Source organism: Myotis brandtii, unplaced genomic scaffold, assembly GCF_000412655.1.
Source record: "Myotis brandtii unplaced genomic scaffold, ASM41265v1 scaffold18, whole genome shotgun sequence".
Lineage (NCBI taxonomy): Eukaryota > Metazoa > Chordata > Mammalia > Chiroptera > Vespertilionidae > Myotis > Myotis brandtii.
This window is the reverse complement of record NW_005356674.1, coordinates 12,344,818-12,358,411: the sequence shown is the minus strand read 5'-3', so window position 1 is coordinate 12,358,411 and position 13,594 is coordinate 12,344,818. Positions and strand designations below refer to the sequence as shown.

Genomic DNA, 13,594 nt, shown 5'->3' with positions numbered 1-13,594 from the left:
TTGTAAAGGTTTTGAGAGAATAAACTTGTTTCCCTTGGATTTTTGAAGTGACCCATTGTGCTTTCTGTGCTCAGGTCAGAGTTGTTGGAAGTGGCACTAGTAGTCTGGTGAATGTGTATCCCATATTCTAGAACCTTTTCTAGAGCTCTTCAAGGACAGGGTCGGGCTCCTGAGCACTGCTGGAGGTGGTTCAGCTTTGTGTAGTGCAGCTTTGACTAAGAATGACAGAACTTAATGGATCCTTAAAGTAAAGGAGGCCATAAACTCAGATCAAACTGGAAGGATGCATGTTTTGCTTATCTCAGAAGAATCTGGAAAACATTAGTTTCACAGGCAAGTGGTGATGTTCCAAGGCCAAACTTAGAAAAATAAAAATTATTCTTGCTTCCTTTCCAATCCGCCATCTGCGGTGGAGTCCCCGCCCAGATGCAGATTTTCATGAAAACCCTCATGGGGAAGACCATCACTCTCGAGGTTGAACCCTCGGATACGATAGAAAACGTAAGGGCCAAGATGCAGGATAAGAAAGGAATTCCTCCTGATCAGCAAAGACTGATCTTTGCTGGAAATAATGTTTACAAGAATGGGCGTCCTTTGTCTGACTACAACATTCAAAAGGAGTCCACTCTTCATCTTGTGTTGAGACTTTGTGGTGGTGCTAAGAAGGGGAAGAAGCAGTCGTACACCACTCCCAAGAAGAACAAGCATAAGAGAAAGAAGGTGAAGCTGGCTGTCCTGAAATACCACAAAGTGGATGAGAATGGCACAACCAGTCGCCTTCATCGGGAGTGCCCTTCAGGTGAATGTGGTGCTGGGGTTTTTATGGCCGGCCACCTTGACAGACATTATTGTGGCAAATGTTGTCTGACCTATTGCTTCAACAAACCAGAAGGCAAGTAATTGTATTTGGGTTAATAAAAGACACGAACTAAAAAAAAATTATTCTTAGAGGTTTTCTTAACCACATACTAAATACAGATGAGAATGACTCATATGCACTAGTCTAGAAACCATAGAAATGGGGGTATTTTTATTTTAATGGAAAATGTGCAGTTTCTCACTTGGAAATATCCATAGTCTGAGGCTTCCTGTCTTTAAGGAGCTTAGAGCAACCATCCCTAGACTTTGCTACTGGAGAGTATCTCTAGGTGTGTTCATGCTACCTTCAGGTCTCTGATCAAGTGTCCCTTATGGATGAGGCCTTTTCCACCTACCTGGTATAAATTAGCAGCCTCCTACATATTCATTCTCTCTCTCTCTCTCTCTCTCTCTCTCTCTAGCTTTAACCTGGCTTCATTTTCCTTTATGGCACTTAAAATTTTCTAAAATATTAAATGTTTACTTGTTTGAGTGTTTATTTTTGGTCTCTTCCCATAGGAGTGAAAGCTTTACAAGGATATGGACATTAACCATAAGCCCCCCATTTCTAAATGAACATACAAAGTATAGATGGTTCTGATACATATCCCTAAGAGAAAATGATAGGAATTCCTGTACCAGTAGCATATTTTTAAAGTCACAGGCAGATATCATTGCTTTACCTGGAACGAACTATGTGAAACTCCTTGTTTAAAGAATCAAAGCTTACTGGATTAGATGCTATTTTATCCTTGCTTGAATTCTTTTCTTATCCTTCTAGCTGCAAATTTCTCTTTTCTCTAAATTCACATGATGCTTGATTGTTTTCTGATGATACAAATCATTTACACTAATGTAGTGTAGTATAGTAGTTAAAAGTAGGGGTGAAAGATTCAAGTATATATGTGAGTTTCTTACTACATTTACATACTTGGGAAAAATTACTTTCTCTTAGTCCTAGTTTCCTCATTTTTAAAATGGGGATATCAGTAATACCTACTTGCCTGACATTATAAGCACTCACCATACATTAGTTATTGTTGTTGTTTTTAAATATTTTTATTGATTTCAGAGAGGAAGGGAGAGGGAGAGAGAGATAGAAACATCAATGATGAGAAAGAATCATCGGTTGGCTGCCTCCTGCTTACCCTCTACTGGGGATCAAGCTGGCAACCTGGGCATGTGCCCGTGACTGGAATTGAACCTGGGACCCTTTAGTCCACAGGCCAATGCTCTATCTACTGAGCCAAACCAGCTTAGGGCTAGTTGTTATTCTAGTTATGTGGTTGGCTTTGTCCTTCCCTTGAGTGTGAATTCTCTAGGATAAAATCAGTTTGGTGTATCATACTTCTGGTTGCTCTATGTTGTAGATTCCCAAATCATGTTTGCTGAGTGGATGAATATATGAATGTACTTCACTGATCAGGTAAAAATGATTCTTTGGGGAAAGAAAGACAGATCAGTATGCCTGGGCATACTTGCTTCCCATAGACATGTATTTAGGGCTGCAAACACCTTATAGTGTTTTCAATCCATATACCTTTAAATATTTAAGGTCCTAAATCGACCTCTTGCTGTGCTTTCTGCCTCCTACCTTCAGAACTTATTTCTTACCCATTGTGAGCTAACCCCTGCTGGCATCAGTCCCATAAAAGAAAATGAATGTGCTTATTCCTAAATAAATAATGACACTGTTGCTAGTTTTTTCCACAAGGGATTCTTCCATGTCTTACTGGAGCAGTGAGACACACAGAGAAAGGACTTCTATGCTCTTCCCTTGAAATGGAAAGAGACACTTCAAAAGCAAATATTTCACATTTGTTTGGGGTGCTACTGACACATGTCTCAATTTACAGTTACGGGGAAGCTCTAGGTTACAAAGCTGACATCTGAAAGAAAGGACTGATATGGGAAAATTTGACAGTCTCTGCCTTTGCCATCACCCCATGGATGATGGTAATTTCATAGCGATGACAGCTTGGGACACAGTTCTGGAAAGCTGTTTTTTTCCCCCTCTATCAAATATACATTAAATTTGTGTGTGTGTGTGTGTACATATATATATATATATTTTAATATTTTATTTCAAATTTACATTCAATGTGTATATATATGTATATGTGTATATATATGTGTGTGTGTGTGGTGTATTTTAATATTTTTTTCTCTGTTAAAAAGTCACTCTCTGTTGGTACCTTGACATCTGTAAGAAGGTAGGACAGCAGCAGAGAATCTACTTTTTCTTCGATTTAGGACTAGTCTGCATGAAAGAACACCTGGAGCTGCAGAGATAGTTGTAAATGTGAATTCTATGTCCGTGACCAAAGTTTTTTTCTTTCTCATCCACTTTCTCCTCCTCTTCTTCCAATTCCTTTCTCTCTCCTTCTCCCGTTTCCACTCCCCTCCTCCTTCTTTCCGGTCAAACAGGTAGCACACTGGTTCCTTTCAGTGAATCAGCATCATCTCTAGAGATTTTTAATTATTATTAAAGTTCATCTGATTCTGATTTTCTGCCAGCCACTGACAGCTTTTTGTAATTCTTCAGTCTCACTTCTCTCTCTGATCATAGTGTGCCCCATTATGATGACAAAGTGGCATCTGATTTTAAGAGTGTAAATACCACACTGGACTTCTCTATGTTTCATCCTTCACTGGTAGACTACAGCTTTATGGCTCATAAATAAGGCATAGCAAGGATAGTTAAAATCTAGGAAATGTATGTATAATACATCATATAAAAGGTTCCCATTTCCCAAGAAAGCAAGCTTTCTATCAATGCAATATATCTCTCATATTATTCTTGTGTATGGAAAAAATTTTATTTTAACATCATGATTCATCAATATAGACTTATCCACCTTGATCTTTGGTGACATGAAATCATAGTGTGTTACAGGTAAAGGGTGCTCTGAAGATCTTGCAATTTTTGCTATTTTAAACAGGGGGATATCCAGGCTCTTGATTCTCATCTAACTCGTGAGTGGCCCCTGTGCCTCCACTTGTGCTGCCAGCCATGCCAGGTGGGAGCTGCCCAGGAAAGTTAACTGACGATGTGTTAGGCTCTATTAGCAGGACTGTACTATCTTGTTAGTACTGAGCCCACAACCCCAGACTATGAGAGCTGTTTTATTCTCCACTTATCCACATCTCAGGTTTTTCTCCTTGTGGACATTGCGTTCTCAAAAATATTCAAGGATACAATAGGCCTTGGATGTAGGCCTTGGAGCCTGAGTATGATTGTGCTGGAAAGGAAGCATGCACCCCTAAGCAGAGCCAATCTATGTTTTGTTTTTCTCTGTTTACTGCAGTTTTTTTTCAAAGTGGAAATAACATTGAACCTATAATTTTGGAGTTTGAACTTATACCTTATAGAGTTGTAAAAAAAGATAAAAGATGAAATATTTAAAACCATAAAGAAAAGGGGGCATTTGGGAAGAGGATATCTCCTTTCCTTTCAATCCTATTTCCAGTCTATCTTTCTCAGATGAACCATGGGCCTGGGAGGAAGCTGGCTGCAAGGGAGGCTTTGGTTCTGCAGGAGTTATGATGGGTCACAGGACTGTGTTTTTTGGTGCCTCTATTGGTAGATGAGATTCTAAAGGTCAGTATCAGAGGGAACCGCAGGGAGGATCAGAACTGTCATGTCTTGGGGAAACCATGGACCTCTCTTATGTGTGGACCCCTCATAGCAGATCAACATTAGCCATGTGTGTGGCTGATCTCTGTGGGGCCCATGAGGACAAGGACATTGAGTGGGTGGATAAAGTCCTCCTTGCCCCCGAGGCTGAGAGAGTGAAAGCAGGCTAGGGATCAGGCCAGGTATTTCCTTTAATGTGTTCAGAGACTTATTTAAGTACTTATGGTACTCCAATTACCAAATCTTAGACTCCATTGAAAAATAAAATTAAAGGCACCCAGAAGCTAGATATATGAAGGTCAGTCAGAATAAACCAAAATCCAAATCCAGTGAAATAGAAACTAGAGGAGCCAAATGCGAACTTGAAAAACATAATGAGCATTCAAGGCAATATGAAAGTCAACTTTCTGGAGTTAAAAACAATTTCTGTGCAAACATTTCTGGTTTAATTAAAAGAGAGTTTGGTGGAGATGTTGGTCAGAGTTGAGACTCAATTTGTGGTCCAGGAAATCAATTGGGATAAATATCTTAAAGCATAGAACAAAAATACAGAGATAAATCATGAAAAAATATGAGACATGGAGGACAGACCCTGTACATCTAAATCTACATGTAACTTCAGAAAATTTCTCTGAAAGACCTGAGTCACAGAATGAAAGGGCATAATGAAGCCCAGGGAATATTGATGAGAAAAGACATGTGTATCAGCATCCTTGGAAAATTCCTGCACTCTAAGGAAAATAAGAAATTCTGACAACTTTCCTGTTGGAAAGATCAAGTTACACATAGGAGAGAAGATTCAGACCACTATCTGTTTCAAGTCTGCAGTACTGGAATCTAGAAAACGGTGATATAGCTCCCAGAGACAATAGAGCATGCAGGACTTCAACCTGAGAATCTCTTACCCAGAAAAACTATAATTCACCCGGGAAGTCAAACAATTCAATTAAGATTTTATAATAATTCAGAGAAAATATCTCTAAGGAACACATAGGCTAAAAGAGAGTCTGAATGAGTAAGTGAAGGAGAAATAAGTAATCAAGCTAGGGAAATGTGAAATGAAATGGAAATTGTAAACAACAGATTTGAGAAGGAGTGAGTGCTTGTTTGTGTATTTAATTAAACATAAGTGGGTAATCATAGACTGAGAATGTGATATAAATATGCTGAATAAATATGCTAACTATGATAAAATGTAAATAAAAAGAAGAGACACAAAGTAATGGAAATTTAATTAATAGTTTGGAGCTAAAATTACTAAATTCTTAGTGAATCCTAGGATTTGAGATGAAGTAAGGGAAAGGATAAGCGAGGTAAAATCATTCTTCCTTAGTTTTGATAGGGAGGGTCAAGGAAAGGTGCTAAATGTGAAATATTTAAGGAGAAGTGAAAAATGATAGAAAATGGAGAATTTCATTTGGGGAAATTTTTTTTATTTCAAATAATTGTAGAGGACTAGGTTTCTGATAATGAACAAAAAAGAGAGAAGCTAATCAGTAGGAATTGATAAAGAAATCTATTGGTAAATTTCTAAGCAAACATGGGGGAGGGGAAAACAAATAGTAATGATCAAACCAGAAAAACAAGGCAGAAAAATAATGTAAAATAAATGGTGAAAATAAAAATTAAAGGCACAGTTTATGAAAGACACATATCAGCTAATAGCTTGTATGTATTTAACAACTCAACAGGTTTTAAGAGAGATTAAAACTTAAAACTAATGAGAAAAACCTCAATGAAAATACAAATATAATAGACTAGAGGCCCAGTGCATGGATTCTTGCACTGGTGGGGTCCCTTGGCCTGGCCTGTGGGGGCTGGGCTGAAACCGGGGATCCGACATCCCACGAGGGGGCCCAGATTGCAAGAGGGCTCAGGCCAGGCCGAGGGACCCCACTGGTGCACAACCATGCACTCGGCCTCTAGTATGCATATAAGATCTTTGGTTAATCTCTTCCCACTCTCCCCCCTCCCCCCTTCCCTCTGAGATTCATCAGTCTGTTCCATGTTTCCATGCCTATGCATTGAGCGTCTGCCCCCTGGTGATCATTGCACATCATAGCTACCAGTCCAACAGTTGCTTCGGCTTTTATAAATATAGACTACTTCAATACACCTCCTTTTGAATTGTGCATATCTTGGACACAAAAATAAGCAATAGCATAGAAAAATATAATTAATAAAGATATATTTTAACATCTTTCAAAAGAATATCCTCTATATATTCATAAAGTATTCACAAAAATTGATCATGTACTTAATCCAGAGACATTTTGCATATAAAGTATACATTTTATAGTCCACCTTTTCTAACATTAGAAATTGATATCAGAAATTGAATGAAACAATTATTAGAAAGTAGAAATAAATGACATGAAGGTAATCCCAAAATACCAAATGTATAACAGCTAAGAAAGAATTTCTGGATCACTATTGAATGAAACTGGAAATAAAAAACATAATTTGCAAACTGTGTAGAAACCAATGCAAGCTGGAAACACATAACAGAGCCCATGCTGTAGTCAAAGCAAATATGTCTTTATATTAGAGAGGAAAGATGAAAATGCAATGAATTTAGCTTCTTACCATTTTTTAAAGAATCAGAAGGAAGAGGCTATTAATAAAGGTAAAAATAAAAGTATTGGGGAAAAACACTATGAAAAAGGATAAATCACATTTGTTTTTTTAAGAAAACAAACTATTTAAACCACTTAAGAGTGTACAAAAAATGATGGAGGTAAAATTATAAAAATATAGAATGGAAAGGAATAATCATGCATAGAGCAATAGGTAGAATTCTGTGAGATGACTACAAGAAGGGTCTTAGTAGCAAATTTGAAAAACTAGACAAAAATGATATTTTATTAGAAAATTACAAGTTACTAGAAAATTACAAGAAAAAGTAGACAACTGCATAGTTTTTTAAAAATGATAGGAGGTACTAAATTTAGCCTTGAAAAAGGGAAATGCTCAAGTACAGCAACACACACTCAAGTATGTAATATATGTATACAAAATATTCACATACACATAAACAGACATAAGTACATACACATATGACTATGTACACCCACTGACATACACATTAATTTGTATGCATATAAATAATGTACCAGTATATATACATATATAGTTCATGTAAATAATGGATATATACATATGTATATATATATAAACATACATTTTATATATATGAAAAAATTTACAAAAAAGAAGCTAAGCTATCTTGTCTACCAAGATATTAAAATACACTATAAATTCACATTGATATGATATTGGCTTAAAAATGGGAAGTAAATGACATGGGACAAAATAGAGATTCCAGAACTAGAACTTGGAGAATAAAATACATGGCAAAGGCTATGTTTCAATTTAGTGTGAAAGGATGGATTATTTAATAAACTGTGTTGATCATATGTCCTGTGCATATGGAAGAAATCATATGATTCCCATTGTACATCATGTACAAAAATAAATTCCAGATGGAGTGACCATCTTTTTCTCCTGAACCATTTTAGAGAAAGTTGCAGACATAATGCCCTTTTACTCCTAAACACTTCAGTATGTACTTTGTAAAAGCAATCACAGTACATGAAAATCATAGTCAAGACCAGGAAATTACAATTGATGAAATATTATCTTATCTACCATATTAGATAACCACCAATTGTACTAATGTCTTTTTAAGCAAAAGGGGAATTGTAATTTCCATTTCAGATATCCTGTTGCACTTGGTTGTCACGTCTTTTTGTTCTCCTTTAATCTGGAAGAGCTTTTCAGTCTTTGACTTTATAACCTTAACACTTTTGAGGAGGATGGGCCAGTTATTTTGAAGACTGTTCTTCAACTTGGTGTGCTGATATCACTGAAGACATTCTTAGCCGTGCTTTTGATTGGTCTGTTATTTTTCTCTCTTTCCTTTCAAGCAGTGGCCTATCTCACTGATTTGAGGCTACTCAGTGGCAAAAATGGATGGACCCCTAGTTCAGCCTCCCTTTCCTAGCTGTTTGCTGACAACAGTAAGATTTCCTGAAGTTGGCCACAGCCCATAGGAAACACAGCATTTCATTATTACCTGAAAATACCTGACAGTACCTGTACTCCTCTTAGATTTACATTTGCTTATAAATGACTAGAAAAACTTCCCTACTGGTTGGCCATAAAGGTGATTGATTATATTTGAGGCAACGCCCTTGTGTAAACCTTAGTCGATCACATAATCAAATTTCATGTCCAGCTAAATCAGGCCCTAATGACAAGTCCACCCAGAAAGGAACAGTAGTTTGCTTTATAATTCCACTTAATTCTGATGTTTTTTCTTGAATTGGCAGGTGGTGGTGGTTTTTGTTAGGAACATAAACAATTTTTGGCCAGCTGGCAACAGCATTTTATTTTGCATAAATTTGTTTGACCTTCCAATACCACAAAGACTTAGCGGGGCCAGATTTTCAAATGGTCTAAACCGGGCTTTCTTTTAACAGGTGTAATTTAATCTCCTGCCTGTTTCTTTGCACAAATGCCAATGTTGTAACATTTATCAAAAGGCTTGTAAACTGGCTGCCTGATGCCGTGGACTGGCTGAGTGAAATGAACACAGCCCTGGGAAAGCTGAAGCCATCCGTCTTCCCAACTTCTCATTTGTGTGGTTAGAGGTCGGGACTGTGATACTTCCTAGATAAGACCGTGGCTCCGCCACTTTACCACCTATCTGAGCTTGGGCAACTTAATTCAGATTGCTGTGTCTAAACTTTCTCACCTATGCACAGCAACAACGATGTTATTCATTTCATAGGTACTCATTTTAATGTGAGGAAGAAATTAAATAATTTCACATGGTGCATAGCATACATATAACAACATCTAGTAAATTTCATCTTTTGTTATTTTTGCCAGTTATGTCACTTTGGTAAATCATGTAAGGGGATGTTCTGGGTATCTATTGATGGGTAACAGACTACCCCAAACCTAGTGTTTTGAAACAAAAAACATTTTATTCTCACAAGGTCAATCAAGAATTTGGGCCCCACCTGTGTGGGTCAGTGGTTGAGCATCAACCCATGAACCAAGAAGTCACTAGTTTGATCCGGGTCAGGGCACATGCCCGGGATTGCAGGCTCAATCCCCAATAGAGGGTGTGCAGGAGGCAGCCGATTGATGATGTTTCTCTCATTGATGTTTCTATCTCTTTATCTTTCTCCCTTCCTCTCTCTCTAAAAATCAACGAAAACGTATATTTAAAAAAAAAATTGGGCAGGGCTTAGCTGGGTGTGGCAGCACCTGGTATCACTTAATCGTTTACAGCTGCTGGCTGGATGGACTTGGATAGTCCAGGAAGTCTCCACTGGTTCGGGTTTCACTTGTCTGGTGGCTTGGGGAGGGGTAGCTGGAAGACTGGTCTCCACACGGTCTCTCCCCCTAACGAGATGGTCTTTTCAGCGGGAGAGTCAGACTGCTTGCATGGCAGCTCTGGACTCAAGAGTGAGTGTGCTAACAGACCAAAGAGTTTCAGAAATCACAAAGTGTCACATGGGCTGCATTCTTTTGGTTTCATAGGACCAGCTCATAGTCAGTGTGGAAAGGGGCTACATAAGTGCATAAATACTGGGAAGCGTGATTCACTGGGGGGAGTGGGGCTATCGGGAGAGAAGCTATCACCACAAATAATTATGTTTCCTCCAAGGGTACTCATTTATATCTGTGTGCAAACTAATGGTCATGTACTACTTGAGCATTGGTCCAAGGTGTTTTATTGCAAAAAAAATGCTTGAAAGAAGGATGTCAGACTCATCACATGGAGTGGCTTGACATTTTTTGAGATTTCATTTCAGGAATGAGATTAGTCTGGGAGTTCCCAGAAAACTATAACTAGGACCAGACTCCTCTTTAATATTTTCAAAAAATTTCCTAGTGTTTTATTGATTTGAACTATACTATGTAAAATATCGGTGGTTTATAATAAACATTTATTTCCTGTTCTCTGTAAGTTAGCTGTGGCTTTGCTGGGCTTAGCTTAGATCATTTGGGGTCAGCTGGACTGCTAGGCTTCACACTGCTGGCGGGGAGGGGGGTGGCGGGGTTCTGGTATGTTCACATGTCTCCTCTTTCTGGAACCATAGACTTCCATTCTGAACGCAGAGTGAAATTGAGGAGCTCTAGAAGCTAAAGCAAAACATGCAAACACACCTAAGACCCCTGCTCATGCCATGCCCACTTATATTCCATTAGCCAAATCAAACCACGTGGGTAAACTCAAAGTCAGCAGAGCTGGGAAGTCTATTCAACTCACAGGGAGGCCATCAGGGAAAGGAATGATTGTGGACAATTAATATTCTCTACCAGAGGCATATTGGGATAAGAAGTCAGTTTTCCTGGTCATACATACCATGTTGAATGGATCTGCAATTCTCCATTTGTAAAGCTCTAATTCCTATACAATAGAACAGAGCACCCACCTTCTGATCAATGTTGTGAGGGTCTTTAGAGTTCAACCCAAAGCATAATATTTTAATTGTATAATATACAGAAATTACTACCCTGTTTTTAGAAATTTTTTCTTTATATTCATACGGTGTTTATGAAGCACCAACACTGTATTCAGCTATTGATAATGTGTAAGAAATTGGTCTCTGCCCTGAGGAATTTATTTCAGAGCAATTCAAGCTGTTTAAATCAGTGTCAGGCTCTCAACTTTGAACAGACAGCTGTGGGGAGGAGATAAGCTTTTGAAGATGCAGCAGAAATGGTGTTTATAGAAGAAATGAGAGTGGGAAAGATGATAAGCAACCAAGAAAGGGAGAGTTTATCCAGACCTACAAAATGAATGGTAGGAGAGGAAAAAAAATACCAGTTCAGGTGATGGAAAAGACAAAGGTGAGGCTCCAGCTCAATTTTATCCTCAGCATTTTCAGAAATCCTAAGAAATTTAGACATCCTTGACTGTGGTTAATTCCTCTCAGTCCCTGTGGGTATGTCGTTAATAGAAAGATTTATGCACCTCAGTAATTCTCCAACCTAAGTTAGCACCTGATCATAGGCTGAAACATTACCTTCCAATGCAGCGGTTCTCAACCTGTGGGTTGCGACCCCTTTGGCGGTCGAATGACCCTTTCACAGGGGTCGCCTAAGACCGTCCTGCATATCAGATATTTACATTACGATTCATAACAGTAGCAACATTACAGTTATGAAGTATCAACGAAAATAATTTTATAGTTGGGTCACAACATGAGGAACTGTATTTAAAGGGCCAGAAGGTTCAGAACCACTGTTCCAATGTGTTATAATTGGAGGGTTCCCATAGGCACGTATGCCTTGAACATAATGTCTACAACTAAACTCATTGTGTACCTGATGATCCTAAATTACTTACCACATGAAAGTTGCTCTGCAAATAGGGATTAAGGATAACAAGGAAAGTTGTGGTGTCTCACAGATTGGGTGGCTCATTTGGATGGGCACATGACAGCAGGGGATTTGAGGGGCAGATTCAGGCTGGTGGAAGAGCCCCCTTGCCATCAAAGACTGCCCACTCACTCTGTGCAGTCTCCTCTCCAGCCTCTGTAGGACATTTGTTTGTGGCTGCCCAGAATCCAGCGACTCATCCCGGTATCTCCCCATCATTGTTTTTTTGGTGAATTATCTCTCCCGCATTGTGGGTAATATTTGGCGAGTCTGTCAGCAGAGATGCCCTGTTCTGCCAGTCTTCTGTGATGGTCTTTTGATGTGTCACCTTGGCTACCCTACTGTGCCCAGTTACTTAAACACTAATCTAGATGATGTTGTAAATACATTTTTAGATGTTAATGAAGTCCATAATCAGTTGACTTTAAGAAGAATATCTTCCATAATCTGGGTGCACCTGATTCAATCAGTATAAAGGCTTTATTAGCAAAGCTGAGGCTTCCCTGGGGAAGAAGAAATTCTGCAGCTTCAGATTGTGCCTGAGCACTTTGGGCTCCCTCTTGATGCCCTGAGGAGTTTGGACTTACCTAGCCAGCCCTCTTGATCATGTAAGCCAATTCTTTGCAATCAACTCCTTATTAAACCTCTCCTACTGGTTCTGCTCCTCTAGTTGAACCCTGGCTGATACACCTTTCCGTCTCTGCTTTCTCACACATGAAACTGAAGGGATGCCCTACTTACACCACAAAAGTTGCTCTGCTCTGTAGGAATCAAGGATATCAAGGAAGACTGTTATCCTTTAGTCTCTTAGGACAATTTACAGACTTCAGACTGATTAAAAAATAATAACTTTCATCAGCTATATTTTTCTTTTGCTGGGGTGAGCCTCCACTGAGCTCCTTGTTATGCCATTCTTGAAGTCCTGCCTCTCTTTTTTTTTTCTTTATTCTGTTAATTTGAAGATATCCTATTGCCCTTTAGATAAGTGAATAAAAATTATTTCTGTGGCACCATTTAGCATTAACTTTGCCAAAAAGTGAGAAGTTGTGAAATGTGCCCAACTTGGGAATTGGGATCATTGACATCATCTCAGTTTATCTTCCAGCAAGAAAATCCATGGTCTCTGAGTAGCAGCAATTGGAAAGTTGGGCTTACATCTGAAGCACTGATTTCAGTACATTGATTGGTTGTAGCATAAATTTAGGTTATCTTTGGGAAAGGCTGACTGTAGAGTTGAGATAGGCATGGTCGGCCCTCCCAGAGGTATCTGCGAGCACTTAGTAGAATTGCTTTTCATCAAGTAAGAAAAAAAGGTGATAAATGAGCTAGCAAATTGAACTTTCAGTTTTAAAGTAAAAGGCTTAAATGTTAGCTAAAGAAACACAGGTAAAGATCAGAGTACAATTGTGGCTAATAGTGTATGTTAGTCAGTATGTTGGAAAAAAAAAAAAAAGCTTGGCCCTGCCACACCTTGATTTCAGACTTTTTGCATCTAAAACTATGAGAGAAAAAATTTCTGTTGTTATAAGCCACTAGCTTCTGGTAATTTGCTGTGGCAGCCTTAGGAAGCATACACCTACTTTGTCTCATGCTCCCACTTTTAGTGTGTTTAATGTGTCTCTTTCCGTCCAATGTCCATATGCTTTGTGTGGATATATGGACATCCTTGATAAATGTCTGGGCTTATTAGCAATAAAA

General features: G+C 38.6%; 1 protein-coding gene across 1 annotated transcript; it reads left to right on the top strand.

Annotated features, from left to right (window-relative positions):
* The first annotated feature begins 390 nt into the window (after positions 1 to 390).
* Positions 391 to 939, top strand: LOC102242042 (ubiquitin-40S ribosomal protein S27a). The gene has a single exon (XM_005863643.2). It carries the CDS (start codon positions 427 to 429, stop codon positions 898 to 900), a length of 474 nt encoding a protein of 157 aa, XP_005863705.1. The 5' UTR covers positions 391 to 426; the 3' UTR covers positions 901 to 939.
* Positions 940 to 13,594: the final 12,655 nt, after the last annotated feature.

Bases quoted from the DNA above. Each gene is read 5' to 3' on its own strand.
- LOC102242042 (XM_005863643.2), top strand. From the start codon at position 427: ATGCAGATTTTCATGAAAACCCTCATGGGGAAGACCATCACTCTCGAG.